Source organism: Ranitomeya imitator, chromosome 2 (genome assembly GCF_032444005.1).
Source record: "Ranitomeya imitator isolate aRanImi1 chromosome 2, aRanImi1.pri, whole genome shotgun sequence".
Lineage (NCBI taxonomy): Eukaryota > Metazoa > Chordata > Amphibia > Anura > Dendrobatidae > Ranitomeya > Ranitomeya imitator.
In genome coordinates, this window is record NC_091283.1 from 717,446,605 (window position 1) to 717,465,443 (window position 18,839).

At 44.2% G+C, this 18,839-nt stretch overlaps 1 protein-coding gene across 1 annotated transcript in view; it reads right to left on the reverse strand.

Moving 5' to 3' along the window:
- MACROH2A2 (macroH2A.2 histone) overlaps window positions 1-18,839 on the reverse strand; it is an 89,512-nt gene that overhangs the window by 21,150 nt on the left and 49,523 nt on the right. Inside the window, exon 2 of the mRNA XM_069753160.1 lies at window positions 506-737. Within this exon, the coding sequence (XP_069609261.1) occupies window positions 506-677 (172 nt within the window). The 5' untranslated portion in view covers window positions 678-737. The remainder of the gene's footprint in view (window positions 1-505; window positions 738-18,839) is intronic.

Here is an 18,839-nt window from a genome sequence, read left to right on the forward strand (position 1 = left end):
GTGGAGTCTCTGTGGTATGCTTTGTACTGATCAGACTTATTTTGCATGTTAAAGGTGTTTTCATATAACTACAAATGGCCTTTATAAAGTTTCATTTCATTTCAAAAGTTTTCTGATTGGGTCTTGCTCCTAGTCAAGTCGGTGCAGTGTGAACTGCACTCTTCCTTCCTGATCTGCTGCTTTTGTTGTGCATGCTTGACTATAGACTTGAATGGGTTCTGCTATAGTCAGTGGAGCCTTCTGTGCAGGAAGCATATGGTGCCAGCAGCGTTGCTCGCACAGACGGAGACAAATTATTGCGCAATTGATTATTTTTAAAAATCCATTATTTACCTTGAAATTCTCTTCTGCAATAGCTAACAATACATTATCAGCTGCTGGGTTACTCTTGCAATGGACCAAAATAAAAAAATAAAAATGTAAGGCCTGCTTCAGACTTACAGTATGGAGTTACATGCAGATGTAAATTTAGTTGAATAGAGTAAGAATACCTACTGTGACTTACCAGCCAAATACTCTATGACAGCAGCCATATACACAGGGGCACCCATGCCTATCCTGTATTTGTGTGTGCCTCTTCTTAAGTAACGCATCATCCTACCAACTGGAAAGATTACTCCAGCCTTGGATGAGCGGGACAGTTTGGTGGTTTTCTTCTTCCCCCCTCGTGCAGACATCTTTGTTTTATCTTGTGCCCGTTTCTATGAATTGTACAAACTGTTTATAAATAGAAATCACTGAAAGAAAAAAAAAAGATAAAATAAATTAGATATGCAACATTACACACTATGATGCTGCTTGGATCTTCATAAAGCCATTTCTGTTTGGAAAATGTATTAAAAGGAAATTGTCAGTGAGGTCCACCCTCCTAAGCCATCTTATGCAGGTTGTAGGAAGCTGAATAAAATGGCACCTTGATATCTCTGAATGTGTTATTCCAGAGAAATCCACATTTTTCTTAGCAAGGAAATCATCTGTAAAGATCTGTGGGTCGTAACAGATCTCACTGAGATTCAGCCTCCAGAGCTCATCTTAAATACAAGGAGGTGTTATCAGGGTGAGACATGTAGAGCAGACTGTCCGTCATTACATGTCTCACACTGGTAACTCTCCCTTTCATTTACAATAATCTCTGGAGGCAGATTCCCATGCAGATCAGGGTCCGGCACATAGTCTTGAACAGCTCATTTGCATATTAAGAAAAATGTGGATTTCTCTCGAATAAGACATCAGATCACAGCTCTATGGGTATCATTTTGTTCAGCTTCCTATGAACTACATGTCCATATTGGCATCTTAGGAGGGTTAAGGTACCGTCACACATAACGATATCGTTAACGATATCGTTGCTTTTTGTGACGTAGCAACGATATCGTTAAGGAAATCGTTATGTGTGACAGCGACCAACGATCAGGCCCCTGCTGGGAGATCGTTGGTCGCTGAGGAAAGTCCAGAACTTTATTTTGTTGCTGGACTTCCCGCTGACATCGCTGGATCGGCGTGTGTGACACCGATCCAGCGATGTCTTCACTGGTAACCAGGGTAAATGTTAAAAAAACAAACACTACATACTTAGATTCAACTGTCTGTCCCTGGCGCTGTGCTTCTCTGCACTCCTCCTGCATCCTGTGTCAGCGCCAGCCAGCCGGAAAGCACAGCGGTGACGTCACCGCTCTGCTTTCCGGCTGACCGGCGCTGACAGTGCAGAGGAAAGCAGAGCGCCGGAGGACAGACAGCTGAAGGTAAGTATGTAGTGTTTGTTTTTTAACGTTTACGCTGGTAACCATGGTAAACATCGGGTTTCTAAGCGCGGCCCTGCGCTTAGTAGCCCGATGTTTACCCTGCTTACCTGGGACCTCGGGATCGTTGGTCGCTGGAGAGCTGTCTGTGTGACAGCTCTCCAGCGACCAAACAGCGACGCTGCAGCGATCGACATCGTTGTCGGTATCGCTGCAGCGTCGCTTAGTGTGACGGTACCTTAAATCCTACTGACAGATTCCCTTTAAACATTCTGTGCTTCAAGGTTACAAAAAACAAAAACAAACAAAAAAGCTTTTTACAACTATGGCAATGAAGTAAAACATTTGGAGGTCAAATTATTTTTTAGTCACAAAATTGAAAAGCAATATTATTGATGTGCAGTCCACGTTCCACTCTACTGTACAGTGACAGGTTAAAACGAGACTGCATAGTACACATGATGTTGCAGCTGCAGGGACAAGGAGCTGGCTGTCAAACACAACTGGACTCCCCATAGAGAAAACAGACAGCTTATCACCAGAAGTACCAGGTGTTCAGTGCTCAGAGACATGGCCAAGATAAGGAATGCTGAAACCCCACCACCACTGAATGGGACACAGAAGTGCAAATGTAAAGAAGAGACAAAAAATAGAATAGACCAAAAATATCTGAAAGCAGATTTTTGAAAGGTTTTATGGACTGATGAAATGAGAGTGACTCTTGGCAGACCAGATGGATCCATACCAGGCACAGATCTCCACTTCAACTCAGGTGCCAGAAAAGTGGAGGTGGGGTATTGTTAAAGCGGAGCTAGTTGGATATTTTTAGGTTGAAGATGGACTTAAAATCAACTTCCAAACCTATTGTCAGTGTTTAACAGACATTTTCTTTAAGCAGTAGTAAAAGGAAAAAAAGTCAGCATCTTTCAGGAAAGCTACGATTTTTATGCCGGACAATGCTCCATAGCAGCATCAAACTCTCCACTGCTTTGCTGCCAGTAAAGGCCTTAAGGAATCACCCCAGTTAGTGATGATCCGAGCATCGGGATGCTCATGCACCCTCGTTACTCAATTGAGTATCATGGGTGCTCGAGGCCACTCCCTGCATGTTTTGCGGCTGTTAGCTAATAAATCTGCAGGGATTGCCCATAATACTCTGTAATGCTGTGGCCATGTTGGCCAGTGGCATTACTGTGATTTGCTGGCCGCATCGTGTCATGGGGTCTTATATAGGACACGATGCTCAGTACACTCTCCTCTGTACACTAATTATGCTGCATTCAAATCCATGTACCATCCATTAGTCTCACTAATCAGGGATGTCGGCAAGTTTTTTCTGAAGGAGGCGGGCGGGTAACCGCTATATAAGGGGAGGGCTCCATGGGGAACTCCAGTCCTGACGAAGAAGGATCGTAGCCTTCGAAATGCGTTGGATTGGTTAATCCTCATACGCGCCCACCCATTAGCCGTGTGACATCACACTACTCGCCACGCCCCTTCCACACTCCGCCACCGCTTCGGCGTTGCTTCCGGCCGGGGCACGCTAGAAGTTGGTGGTTCCTGCCTACCCCCGGTGCTCGTCCAGCAGAGCTGCTTTGCGGGAACTAAGGCGCTACCTCCATCTCTCGATCTCACGATCCTGCAGCACGGAGCCGGTCATCCAGCAATAGGAGGATTCACGCTTGCAAACCACCTTTATTTCAGCATCTAGTAAGTGCACAATTACATTTATTATAAGCCTCCTATATTTACAAGGTATTGCCCTCATGCACAACTCCAAGTGCAACTGTAGGAACCCACATCAGCGCAGGTGATTTATTACTCATTTCGCTATTTCTACATCACTTACAGGGTGGTACACAGACCCTGTTTATCACCAGCAGCTGTACTTGTCTTCCTTCCCCTCCCCTCCCCTTTTCCTTCTATTTTCTGAGTGCCAGTGTATTCTTTTTTTCTGATACTAAAGGGTGTTTAACCTTTTTTTTAAACCTATTAAAATAATTAAAAAAAAAAAAAATCACATGGGGTCCTCCCCTATTTTTTTTTTATTTTTTATTACCAACCAAGTTTAAGTAGACAGCTGGGGGCCGATATTATCAGGCTGGAAAAATCACTGGTTATTGGCAACCTAAAATTTGCAGCATCACATAGATGCACCAATTCTGGCATTTTGACTGTCTCTTCCCGATTGCCCTGATGCGGTGGCAATCGAGGTAATATTTTTGGGGGTTGAAGACTGCTTATATAGTGTCAAATGACATCAAGACCCCAAAAATATTACCCAGATTGCCACTGCATCAGCGCAATTGGGAAGAGCCAGGCAAAGTGTCCTAATGATGCACCAATTCTAGGGAGGCTGAGGGTTGGTATTTTTAGGCTGGGAAAGGACAAATATCCATGGCCCTTCCCAGTCTGATAATATCAGCCCCCAGATGTCTGCTTTACTTTGGCTGATTTTTGATTATCAGAGGGAACCCACGTCATTTTTTGTAAATTATTTTAGTGACCAGCAGGGACATGGGAGTCAGAGATGCATCCAGGCTTTTTCCCCACTGCTGTTCCCATTCCATTTGATCGCTGTTTCCAGCCATTTTCCTGCCCCTTCCTCTAGGGGCTTTCAAGAAAATGCTTGAGTTTCCCATTGACTTCCATAAGGCTAGGTTCACATTGCGTTAGTGCAATCCGTTTCGCGCATACGCTAACGGAATGCGCTAACACAATGTCCAAAAAGATGCCTGATCTGCGCTAGCGAAAAACAGACCCTGAACGCTGCAAGCAGCGTTCAAGGTCCGTCCGAAAATAACAGGACATCGCTGACGCATGCCAAAAAAGGCATAGTTAGCGATGCGTTGTTACATTGCGGTCAATGGGTGCGCTAACGGATCCGTTACATAGCGTTAATTGCGCCATGTAACGGATTCCGTTAGCGGACACCCACTAACGCAATGTGAACCCAGCCTTATACTCGTTACTTTGGTCAAAGCTGCCCGAGAGTCCAACCTGTTCAATTTGAGCAGCAAGCAAGAGCATTTTAGTGTTCGCTTATCACAATTCAGTGTTTTGTTTTTTATTTAAGTTCAGTGCTTGAGTGGTATGTTCCTGCCCCTAGCAGTATACTATAGTCTTCTGCTCTTCCTGGCTCCGCGCTGGTCCTGCCGTCTTGTAACAACTTCTAACTTGACTGGAAGTCCAAACTAATTGTCACAAGCTCTCAATGTTCGATCTCGCTGTCATAATTACATTGAGAAATGACTTGCAGCTTGTCCAGCAAACACTGGAGCAGTCAGGTTAGTTACAACCTGCAGAAGACAACTGGAGCAGAGCTAATAACAGAAGAAGATGGTGGCTAGTAAGGCCTCTTTCACACTTCCGTCTTTTTCCTCCCGTCGAAATCCGTCCTGTTTTTTCCCATAGACTTGTATTAGCGACGGATTGTGACGGATGGCCATCTGTTTCATCCATCGTGCACTGGATCAGTCGGAAAATAGCGGTCCGTCGTGCGGAGAAAATGTTCAGAGGAACTTTTTTTTTTTGCACGTCGGAAAATCGCTCAAAAACGGGTCCTGCGCTGTCCATTGTTGGCTATAATGGAAGCCTATGGACGCAGGATCCGTCGCTGACCGTTTAACACTGGAATCCAGCGACGTATACCATTTTTTCATTCTGAGCATGCCTGGAAGGATTTTCCAAATCAGGGAAAAATTCATTCTTATTCTCTTTCATTCTCTCGAATTTTATACCTTAAAATTGAGGCTGAAACTCGTTCGACGCATCCGTCATAACACTGGATGTGTTACACACGCTTTTCCCTATTTTCACAACATCCATCGATACGTCACTTCACTGTATTAGGACGTAGCCCGGACAACGGAAGTGTGAAAGAAGCCCAAGTGTATTATTAGGGACAGAGGACGTACATTAGTGATTGGCCACACTCCTGGTTTTGGCTTACAAATACCGAGGTAAAAAACTGACCAGATACTGAATGTGTGAACATAATCTAAAAGGTGAAAGAATAGTGGCACGGCCCCTTCCTCACCATACCTAAATCCTATTGAGAACTTGTGGGCGCGTCTTAAAAGTGAGATTTACGATGGAAGAAAACAGTCACCTCTCTGATCAGTGTCTGGGAGGTTATGGTTGCTGCTGACAAAAGTTGATAGTCAGCAAATTAAAAACAAGGATGGAAGCCTTAGGACTGTTATAGAAAACATGCGAGGGTATGTATAGTGGTTGCTTAGGGCATATGCACACATTGCAGCTTTGCCTGTTGAATTTTCTGTGCAGATTCTTTCCTCTATTGCCAGAAAAAGCAGGTGCGGATTTGATGCATTTTTCCTGAAGATATGTATGTGTTTTTGAAAGCTAAATAAAGATCCATTATTGAAAAAAAAAAAAAAGAATTGTCCATTGAAGAATAATGTTTACACACACAGATAGATCTATCTATAGATAGACCAAAAAAAGGGAAAGCAGCACTCCAGTTGGAGTGCTGCTTTCCGTTTTTTTTGTCTTCTATATATTAGCAAGTATGGATTGATTGCTGGGAGGTTTTGCACCCATCCAATAATAGTGCTGCTGTTTTCTAACTATATCTATGGAGAGATGGGTCGATCGATGGAGAGATGGGTCGATCGATGGAGAGATGGGTCGATCGATGGAGAGATGGGTCGATCGATGGAGAGATGGGTCGATCGATGGAGAGATGGGTCGATCGATGGAGAGATGGGTCGATCGATGGAGAGATGGGTCGATCGATGGAGTGATGGGTCGATCGATGGAGAGATGGGTCGATCGATGGAGAGATGGGTCGATCGATGGAGAGATAGATAATACCAAGCCCGATGTTTAGTAATAAACATAATAAAATGGTACATATAGAGTTAAATAAAGACACAAAATCTGCGTTGGCCGGGGTCACACTTGCGAGAAACTCGCACCTCGATACCCGGCACTGGGAACAGAGCATTCAGCTACTTAGAAATACATGCAGCCGCACACTCTGGTCCCAAGTGCCGGGTATTGAGGAGCGTATTTTTGCACCTGCAAAAAATAAAAAAAAATAAACCAACTGTACACTCCCTGTCTAGGGCAGTCCAATTAATAACAAGTGTCCCACTACGATCTCGCTTATAGAACAGTGACATTGGGTGATGTCTCGGCTCTATAGGCCTCCTGTGATGCACTGACAGGAGACAATGGCTCCTGCAGTGCATCACTGAAGAGGTTACCCGAGTTCATTGTCTTGCTTTATGGCAATGTTGCGTGGGAATTCTCTCACACAGCGTGGCGAGAGAATGAACTTAAGTGACCTCTCTCCCGGCAGCGGCGGAGTGATATACAGTTAGGTCCATATATATTTGGACAGAGACAACATTTTTCTAATTTTGGTTATAGACATTAGCACAATGAATTTTAAACAAAACAATTCGGATGCTGCTGAAGTTCAGACTTTTCGCTTTCATTTGAGGGTATCCACATTAAAATTGGATGAAGGGTTTAGGAGTTTCAGCTCCTTAACATGTGCCACCCTGCTTTTAAAGGGACCAAAAATAATTGGACAATTGACTCCAAGGCTATTTCATGGACAGGTGTGGGCAATCCCTTCATTATGTCATTCTCAATTTAGCAGATAAAAGGCCTGGAGTTGATTTGAGGTGTGATGCTTGCATTTGGAAGGTTTTGCTGTGAAGTAAACATGCGGTCAAAGGAGCTCTCCATGCAGGTGAAACAAGCCATCCCTAAGCTGCGAAAACAGAAAAAACCCATTCGAGAAATTGGTACAATATTAGGAGTGGCAAAATCTACAGTTTGGTACATCCTGAGAAAGAAAGAAAGCACTGGTAAACTCATCAATGCAAAAAGACCTGGGCGCCCATGGAAGACAACAGTGGTGGATGATCGCAGAATAATCTCCATAGTGAAGAGAAACCCCTTCACAACAGCCAACCAAGTGACCAACACTCTCCAGGAGGTAGGCATATCAATATCCAAATCTACCATAAAGAGAAGACTGCATGAAAGTAAATACAGAAGGTTCACTGCGCGGTGCAAGCCACTCATAAGCATCAAGAATAAAAAGGCTAGACTGGACTTTGCTAAAAAACATCTAAAAAAGCCAGCACAGTTCTGGAAGAACATTCTTTGGACAGATGAAACCAAGATCAACCTCTACCAGAATGATGGAAAGAGAAAAGTATGGTGAAGGCGTGGTACAGCTCATGATCCAAAGCATACCACATCATCTGTAAAACACGGCGGAGGCAGTGTGATGGCTTGGGCATGCATGGCTGCCAGTGGCACTGGGTCACTAGTGTTTATTGATGATGTGACACAGGACAGAAGCAGCCGAATGAATTCTGAGGTATTCAGAGACATACTGTGTGCTCAGATCCAGCTAAATGCAGCCAACTGATTGGTTGTCGTTTCATACTACAGATGGACAATGACCCAATACATAAAGCCAAAGCAACCAGGAGTTTATTAAAGCAAAGAAGTGGAATATTCTTGAATGGCCAAGTCAGTCACCTGATCTCAACCAAATTGAGGAGGCATTTCACTTGTTAAAGACTAAACTTCAGACAGAAAGGCCCAAAACAAACAGTAAGGGTACCGTCACACTATAACATTTCGATCGCTACGACGGTACGATTCGTGACGTTCCAGCGATATCGTTACGATATCGCTGTGTCTGACACGCAGCAGCGATCAGGGATCCTGCTGAGAATCGTACGTCGTAGCAGATCGTTTAGAACTTTCTTTCATCGCTGGATCTCCCGCTGTCATCTCTAGATCGGTGTGTGTGACACCGATCTAGCGATGCGATCCAGCGATGCGTTCGCTTGTAACCAGGGTAAACATCGGGTAACTAAGCGCAGGACCGCGCTTAGTTACCCGATGTTTACCCTGGTTACAAGCGTTAAACTAAAAAAAAAACAAACAGCACATACTTACATTCTGGTGTCCGTCAGGTCCCTTGCCGTCTGCTTCCCGCACTGTGACTGCCGGCCGTAAAGTGAAAGCAGAGCACAGCGGCTGTGCTTTCACTTTCACTTTACGGCCGGCAGTCACTGAGTGCGGGAAGCAGACTGCAAGGGACCTGACGGACACCAGAATGTAAGTATGTGCTGTTTTTTTTTTTTTTTAGTTTAACGCTTGTAACCAGGGTAAACATCGGGTAACTAAGCGCGGTCCTGCGCTTAGTTACCCGATGTTTACCCTGGTTACCCAGGGACCTCGGCATCGTTGGTCGCTGGAGAGCTGTCTGTGTGACAGCTCCCCAGCGACCACACTACGATTTACCTACGATCACGGCCAGGTCATATCGCTGGTCGTGATCGTAGGTAAATCGTATAGTGTGACGGTACCCTAACTGAAAACCACCGCAGTGAAGGCCTGTTAAAGTATCAAAAAGGAGGAAACACAGCGTCTGGTGATGTCCATGAGTTCAAGACTTCAGGCAGTCATTGCCAACAAAGGGTTTTCAGCCAAGTACTAGAAATGAACATTTTATTTAAAATTATTGAATCTGTCCAATTACTTTTTGTCCCTTTTAAAACAGGGTGGCACATGTTAAGGAGCTGAAACTCCTAAACCCTTCATCCAATTTTAATGTGGATACCCTCTAATGAAAGCTGAAAGTCTGAACTTCAACTGCATCTGAATTGTTTTGTTTAAAATTCATTGTGGTAATGTCTATAACCAAAATTAGAAAAATGTTGTCTCTGTCCAAATATATATGGACCTAACTGTACATCGCGGGGCCCCTGTAGAGCGCTGACATCGGCCGACACTCATTAACTGGACTATGGCGGAAAGGTAAGCATAGGTTGATTTATTATGTTATTTTTATTACAGGAGAATCGAGGACTTCGGGAACTAGGTGATTGGTAAGAATGCACTCTATGTTATGTGTTGTATGTTATGTGGATGTACTGTATATTATAAGTTGTATGTTCTGTATTTTTTTGTTTTTCTTTACTACTGAACACAGCCATTGTCTGTTGGGACTGTGAGCTGTCACTGTGAGCATTCATTGCCGGATGGGAGCAGTAATCTCATCAGACAGCGGCTGCTTACACAGGGACTCACACCCGCACACAGACACAGATTGACGCGGACACCAGCACGCACATAGCTCCGCCCACACTCGTCCCCCTCCCGATCTGCAGTGTTTCATCCGCAGCAAAACCGCAGATCTTTTTGACATCTGCGGGTTCGCTGCGGATGTGCCTGACACGATGGAAGTCAATGGGTGCAGAAACGCTGCAGATCTGAAAAAAAATTGACATGGTCCTTTTTTTAACCCCTTTCTGACATCGGACGTACTATCCCGTCGAGGTGGGGTGGGCCCCCATGACCATGGACGGGATAGTACGTCCAGCGCGATCGGCGGCGCTCACGGGGGGAGCGCCGCCGATCGCGGCCGGGTGTCAGCTGCCTATCGCAGCTGACATCCGGCACTATGTGCCAGGAGCGGTCACGGACCGCCCCTGGCACACCGCGATCAAAGATGATCGCGATGTGCCGGCGGTGCAGGAAGCATGTGCCGGCGGTGCAGGGAGGGAGGTGGCTTCACAGAGCCTGCTCAGAGCAGGCACTGTGAAGCAGCCTGCACTGCTATCAGATCGGTGATCTGACAGAGTGCTGTGCAAACTGTCAGATCATCGATCTGTGATGTCCCCCCCGGGACAAAGTAATAAAAATTTTTTTTCAAATGTGTAAAAAAAAATAAAAATATTCCAAAATAATGAAAAAAAAAAATATATATTATTCCCATAAATACATTTCTTTATCTAAATAATAATAAAAAAACAATAAAAGTACATATATTTAGTATCGCCGCGTCCGTAACGGCCCGACCTATAAAACTGTCCCACTAGTTCACCCCTTCAGTAAACACCGTAAGAAAAAAAAACAAAAAAAAACGAGGCAAAAACCGGTTTTTACGTACCGGTAATAGGATTTTACAGAGTCCACGACAGCACCCACAACGAGAGAGAGGGGATCCGCCCACCTTCCGGACAGGAACCTCGCCCTCCAGTTTGTGTTCCAGAGTACAAGGGATACCGCCAATGAATCAGTACATGACAATATTATCTTAAACACTACTAAATACCACCACCTCTATAGAGTGATCTCTAAGGCACACCTTCCAACAGAGTGCAAGAATAAGTAATTAAATACGGGGGGCAATGTATGGGTGCTGTCGTGGACTCTGTAAAATCCTATTACCGGTACGTAAAAACCGGTTTTCCTATCGCCACGACAGCACCCACAACGAGAGACTTTCAAAGACTATTTAACTGGGAGGGACCACAGCACTAAGTACTGAACGGCCAAACTAAGCTGGAATTAGCAGATAGATCAAGGCGATAGTGCTTATAAAAGGTGGAAGGTGATGACCAAGTTGCCGCCTTACATATCATTTCAATGGGGACATCTGCCTTCTCCGCCCAGGATGATGCCATAGCCCGAGTGGAGTGCGCCCTGATGCCTTCTGGTGGTGTTACTCCCCTGGCAGAGTAGGCAAGACATATCGCTTCTCTAATCCATCTAGCGATAGAGTTCTTAGTGACACCAGAACCCTTTTTCCGATTCTGGAAAGAAACAAACAGAGCCCTACTCTGCCTCCAGCTATGTGTCCTATCCAAGTATTCTAATATCGCCCTCTTTACATCTAGGGTATGATATTTTTTCTCCTCTTCTGAACCTGGATTTTCATAGAAAGATGGTAAATAAATCTCCTGACTTCTATGAAATTTAGTTGCTACTTTTGGCAAGTATGCAGGATCAGGTTTTAAGACAATCTTATCCTGGAGAATTATTAGATAGGGAGGATCTACTGACAACGCATGTATATCACTGACCCTCCTGGCAGACGTTAATGCTAAAAGTAGAGCTGTTTTTAAGGTTAAATTTTTCATTGAAATAGAGTCTAATGGCTCGAAAGGAGGTTCAGTCAATGCCTCAAGCACCAAATTTAAATCCCAAGGGGGTATTCTTACAATATGGATTGGGTTAGAACGCTGACATGCCTTAATAAATCTAGCAACCCATCTATTACCAGCTATATCACTGTTATACAGAGCCCTCAAGGCCGAAACATGGACTCTTAGAGTGTTGACTGCTAAACCCAATTCCCAGCCCTTCTGAAGGAATTCTAAAATAGCTGAAATCGGAACCGTATCTCCTAATGGTTGCTGATAAAACATAAGGAATTTTTTCCAAATTTTTGTGTAGATCTTTGTAGTGACCTCCTTCCTACTTTTCAATAAGGTGGTTATCAAAGCATTAGAGAACCCCCTCTCCTTTAGAAGCTCCCTCTCAAGTTCCAAGCCGTTAAGAGTCTCCAAATTTGGATGATGAAATGGACCTTGAGAGAGGAGTCCCGGAACCACTGGCAACACCCAGGGATCGGTCACAGACATTGTCCTGAGGAGAGAGAACCAAGGCCTCCTGGGCCAGAAGGGGGCGATTAAGATCACTCTGGCTCTTTCCTCCCTGATCTTCCTGAGAACTATCGGAATCAGACACATTGGGGGAAAGGCATATGCCAGCTGGAAGTCCCAACGGACACGAAGGGAATCCACTATAAATGGTTGGTCTGCTATGTGTAAAGATGCGAACCTTCTGACCTTCCTGTTCTTCCTCGTAGCAAATAGATCTATTATCGGCAATCCCCACAGATTGACTATCTGATCGAATATCTGTTGGTTTAGGGACCACTCTCCCTGACGAAGGGAATGGCGACTGAGGTAGTCCGCCTCTATATTGAGTTCCCCTTTTATATGAACTGCCGACAGGGATTGTAAGTGTTTCTCGGCCAGAGACAATAGCTGTGCTGTAGTGGTCATCAGGGATCGAGACCTTGTCCCCCCCTGATGATTGATGTAGGCTACCACAGTCATATTGTCTGTTTGTATCTGTACATGCATATTCCTCAGGGATGGTAGTAAGGAAAGAAGAGCCTGATTGACTGCAGCAAGCTCTCTTAGATTTGAGGAATTCTGGGACTCTTGAATCGACCATCGCCCTTGGGATAGAATGTCTCCCACATGGGCTCCCCAACCGAACGGACTGGCATCTGTTGTAACTACGTTGTCCGGAGTGATGGTCCAGAGAACTCCTTTTGACAAATGTGCTAGATTGAGCCACCATCTCAGATCGTGAAGAGTGGCGGGTGATAATTTGAACTTTCTGCTCAGAGCACCGTGAAGATCTTTTTCTGCTTGAAGAACTTCGTATTGAAGCATTCGGGTATGAGCCTGAGCCCATCTCACCGCCGATATACACGCAGTCAAAGATCCTAGTAGAGACATTGCGTCTCTTAAACTTAAGTTTGTAACTCTCCTTACTGCCGTGATCCTTTGAATGATCTTCTGCTTCTTCTCTTCTGGTAGGAAGGATGATTGATCTTCTGAGTCTAGAAGAACTCCTAGGAACATTTGACGTCTTGTGGGTTCCAGTTTTGACTTTTCCCAGTTGATTATCCATCCGAGTTCCTGTAGGGATGATATTATGGCATTTACCCTAGACGTACACTGAGCAATTGAATTTCCAACTATCAAAAAATCGTCTAGATAGGGCACCACAAGGGTTTCTTTTTCCCTGATATGGGCCATTACTTCCGAAACAACCTTAGTAAAAACTCTAGGTGCCATGGACAGGCCAAAGGGCATTGCCAAAAATTGGAAATGTTTAATCTGATGGTTTACCCATACTGCCATCCTGAGGAATTGCTGGTGATTTCTGTAAACTGGAAGATGGTAGTACGCATCTTTTAGATCCAAGACCGACATGTAGCACCTAGGAAACAAAAGCTTAGTTGTTGATTTAATGGATTCCATCTTAAAAGCGTGGTACTGAAGATATTTATTCAATTTACGTAAATTTATGATAGTCCTAAAGGACCCATCAGGTTTAGAGATTAAGAATAGCGGAGAATAAAAGCCCGTCTTCTCCTGATGTTTTGGTACTTCTTCAATAACTCGCTTTGTAAGCAATTGTTGAATCTCTAATTCTAAGGCCTGTTGTTGGGCCGGAGTGTCCAGTGATGTTATCACAAAATGATCTGGGGGAGTTCTCAAAAATTCTAATTTTAATCCTGACTCAACCACCCCCATTATCCAGGCACTAGAAGTAATCTTTTTCCATTTATCTGAGAAGAACTTTAGTCTTCCCCTTACTGGTAGATCTGTTTTATCTGTAATTACGCCTACGTCTTGAGAAAGATGAAGGGTTCTTATAGTATCCACCTTTCTTCTTTTGATCCGATGTTTCCCAGTCGCGATTATATCCCTGCTGGTCTGACTGGAATCTTCTGAAGGGCATGCATCTTCGGAAGGCGTTCCTAAAAGTGGGATTAAACGTTTTAGGAAATCCCTTCTTCCTATCTTCTGCCTTTGCAAGGATGTCATCCAGCACCGGGCCGAATAGGTACTCACCCCTACATGGAATGGAGCACAGTTTAGCTTTAGCCTGAGCATCCCCCTTCCAGGTCTTTAGCCATAGTGCCCGTCTGGCTGCATTCGAAAGACCTGCCGATCTTGCGGCCAATTTCAGAGAATCAATCGAGGCATCCGCTAGATAAGCTGCTCCTTCTCTGACCTGAGACAGGGAATTCAACAATTTATCCCTGGGTACCTTTGCTTTGAGCTGTTCCTCCAGCTGAGTCACCCAGACCATGATTGATCTAGCCGTACAGGTGCCTGCGATAGCGAGCTTAAAGGCTCCAGATGATGACTCCCATAGTTTTTTAAGGAGCATGTCAGCCTTTCTGTCTGAAGGATCCTTGAGGAGCCCTACATCTTCTAACGGAAGTGAGGCTGTTTTCGAAGTAGAGGCTACTGCCGCATCTATTTTCGGAACCTTCATCCACTGGGATAAAGTGTCATCCTCAAAGGGGTACCTTCTTTTTGCGGCTGAAGGTAAAAACCTGTTATCCAGCTTGTCCCACTCCCGTCTGACCAGATCTTTAACTGAATCCACCACTGGGAAAGCTTTCCGACTTCTCTGGCTCAGCCCTGCGAACATGATCTCCTGGGTTGTTTTCGGTTCTTTACTCTCTGCAACCCCCATAGTTGCACGGACTGCCTTAATTAAGGTCTCCATACCATCCGTGGAAAAGCAAGGCCTTCCCTCCTCATCTGAAGAGGATGCCGAAGAACTTTCCGAGCATTCGCCCTCTTGTACCGAAGGGCTGGAATCGGACACCAACTCCACACTGCTTTTTTCATGCCGTCTGGTTTTAAGGGATGATTTTATTTCTTCCCTAATTACCTCCCTCAAATCCGATACCCGGAGAGGGGCCTCTTCTTCAAACATACGGCATATGCATGTTTGGCATAATTTCTTTACATAGGTGTCAGGTAGTGGCTCCGTGCATAATGCACACTGCTTATGCTTAGATTTGGAGACCTTTTTCCCCTATAACAAAGCATAGTATAGAAAAAACAGCTGTATCAGGCAATGGCTTACATATTACACTCACCACTGCTGACAAATATAGAGTACCAGTTTTTGAGGGGGTGAGGTGCGACGTGACGTCGGGTTGCCAGGGTCCTGCTGCCCACGTTCACCGCTATGAGACCTGTGCTCTCCTGTCGGTGTTCGGCGTCTCCTGCCGAAGACATGTTGCCGCACACACACTCACCTGAGCGCTGCTTCCTTTCAAAAGTCCCGCGCTCCTCCTCCCGGTCTCCTCCGGAAGTTGTTACCTCTACTTCCGGGTCATAAGCGCCGACCTGCTCCTGCAGCGTCGCGCGCGTGTGAACGACCCAGGGCGGCGTGCCTTCCCACGGGAACGTAACCGCTCCTTGCCAGACGAGGGGGGAAGCTGGACACAGGACTTCCCCGACGCTGCTTCCGGGCCCCCGACTCTGCCGTTCTCCCCGGACACCGCACAGAGGCTTGGCGGACCCGGGTAAGACGAACGAAACCTGTAGGCTCCCGCCGTCCGGACAGGAACCCAAACTGGAGGGCGAGGGGGACCACCCCTTTTTAACCTGTAGGTTCCTGTCCGGAAGGTGGGCGGATCCCCTCTCTCTCGTTGTGGGTGCTGTCGTGGCGATAGGAAAAACAATGCTTTATTATCATACCGCCGAACAAAAAGTGGAATAACACGCGATCAAAAAGACAGATATAAATAACCATGGTACGGCTGAAAACGTCATCTTGTCCCGCAAAAAACGAGCCGCCATACAGCATCATCAGCAAAAAAATTAAAAAGTTATAGTCCTGAGAATAAAGCGATGCAAAAATAATTATTTTTTCTATAAAATAGTTTTTATCGTATAAAAGCGCCAAAACATAAAAAAAATGATATAAATGAGGTGTCGCTGTAATCGTACTGACCCGAAGAATAAAACTGCTTTATCAATTTTACCAAACGCGGAACGGTATAAACGCCTCCCCCAAAAGAAATTCATGAATAGCTGGTTTTTGGTCATTCTGCCTCACAAAAATCGTAATAAAAAGCGATCTAAAAATGTCACGTGCCCGAAAATGTTACCAATAAAAACGTCAACTCGTCCCGCAAAAAACAAGACCTCACATGACTCTGTGGACCAAAATATGGAAAAATTATAGCTCTCAAAATGTGGTAACGCAAAAAATATTTTTTGCAATAAAAAGCGTCTTTCAGTGTGTGACGGCTGCCAATCATAAAAATCCGCTAAATAACCCGCTATAAAAGTAAATCAAACCCCCCTTCATCACCCCCTTAGTTAGGGAAAAATTAAAAAAATGTATTTATTTCTATTTTCCCATTAGGGTTAGGGCTAGGGTTAGGGCTACAGTTTGGGTTGGGGCTAAAGTTAGGGTTCGGGTTGGGGCTAAAGTTACAGTTAGGGTTTAGATTACATTTACGGTTCGGAATAGGGATGGGATTAGGATTAGGGGTGTGTCAGGGTTAGAGGTGTGGTTAGGGTTACTGTTGGGATTAGGGTTAGGGGTGTGTTTGGATTAGGGTTTCAGTTATAATTGTGGGGTTTCCACTGATGGGGCACATCAGGGGCTCTCCAAACGCGACATGGCGTCCGATCTCAATTCCAGCCAATTCTGCGTTGAAAAAGTAAAACAGTGCTCCTTCCCTTCCGAGCTCTCCCGTGTGCCCAAACAGGGGTTTACCCCAACATATGGGGTATCAGCGTACTCAGGACAAATAGGACAACAACTTTTGGGGTCCAATTTCTCCTGTTATCCTTGGGAAAATACAAAACTGGGGGCTAAAAAATAATTTTTGTGGGAAAAAAAAAGATTTTTTATTTTCACGGCTCTGCGTTATAAACTTTAGTGAAACACTTGGGGGTTCAAAGTTCTCACAACACATCTAGATTAGTTCCCTGGGGGGGGGTCTAGTTTCCAATATGGGGTCACTTGTGGGGGGTTTCTACTGTTTAGGTACATTAGGGGTTCTGCAAACGCAATGTGACGCCTGCAGACCATTCCATCTAAGTCTGCATTCCAAATGGCGCTCCTTCCCTTCCGAGCTCTGCCATGCGCTCAAACGGTGGTTCCCCCCAACATACGGGGTATCAGCGTACTCAGGACAAATTGTACAACAACTTTTGGGGTCCAATTTCTTCTCTTACCCTTGGGAAAATAAAAAATTGGGGGCGAAAAGATAATTTTTGTGAAAAAATATGATTTTTTATTTTTACGGTTCTACATTATAAACTTCTGTGAAGCACTTGGTGGGTCAAAGTGCTCACCACACCTCTAGATAAGTTCCTTAGGGGGTCTACTTTCCAAAATGGTGTCACTTGTGGGGGGTTTCAATGTTTAGGCACATCAGGGGCTCTCCAAACGAAACATGGCATCCCATCTCAATTCCAGTCAATTTTGCATTGAAAAGTCAAATGGCGCTCCTTTGCTTCAGAGCTCTGCCATGCGCCCAAACAGTGGTTTACCCCCACATGTGGGGTATTGGCGTACTCAGGACAAATTGTACAACAATGTTTGGGGGTCCATTTTCTCCTGTTACCCTTGGTAAAATAAAACAAATTGGAGCTGAAGTAAATTTTTTGTGAAAAAAAGTTAAATGTTCATTTTTATTTAAACATAAACACATTTAAACACAAAAAATTCCTGTGAAGTACCAGAAGGGTTAATAAACTTCTTGAATATGGTTTTGAGCACCTTGAGGGGTGTAGTTTTTAGAATGGTGTCACACTTGGGTATTTTCTATCATATAGACCTCTCAAAATGACTTCAAATGAGATGTGGTCCCTAAAAAAAAAAATGGTGTTGTAGAAATGAGAAATTGCTGGTCAACTTTTAACCCTTATAACTCCCTAACAAAAAAAAAATTTTGGTTCCAAAATTGTGCTGATGTAAAGTAGACATGTGGGAAATGTTACTTATTAAGTATTTTGTGTGACATATCTCTGTGATTTAATTGCATAAAAATTCAAAGTTGGAAAATTGCAAAATTTTCATAATTTTCGCCAAATTTCCGTTTTTTTCACAAATAAACGCAGGTACTATCAAAGAATTTTTACCATTGTCATGAAGTACAATATGTCACGAGAACACAATGTCAGATTCACTGGGATCCGTTGAAGCGTTCCAGAGTTATAACCTCATAAAGGGACAGTGGTCAGAATTGTAAAAATTGGCCCGGTCATTAACGTGCAAACCACCCTTGGGGGTAAAGGGGTTAATCTGCTGCGTTTTCCGTGTGGATTTTTCCGCACCATTAGCACAGCATTTTTTCCCCCATTGATTTACATTGTACTGTAAATCACTTGTGGATCTGAAGCGTTTCTGCGTGGAATAAAAAAGCTGTGGATCTGCAGGAAATCTGCAACATGTGCATATATCCTTATATTTTTGTTGAACTATCAGGAATGTATTTTTGTACATTGAGTTGTGTGGTTCTTATGCTTAATTTAACACAGGAAAATGGAAAACCTACGTTTTTCATTTAGTTGCATAAAAAAAAAATGGGAAGGAATTTTTCTAATAAAGAAAAAAATACCTCACTTAAAATATTTAGGTTTATGGTTTATTCACCTATTGGACTAACGGACAGCACTGTAGGTGTTGAATAATAAAATTATTCATCAAAAATACAAATTGCCTAATTGTCTACACAGA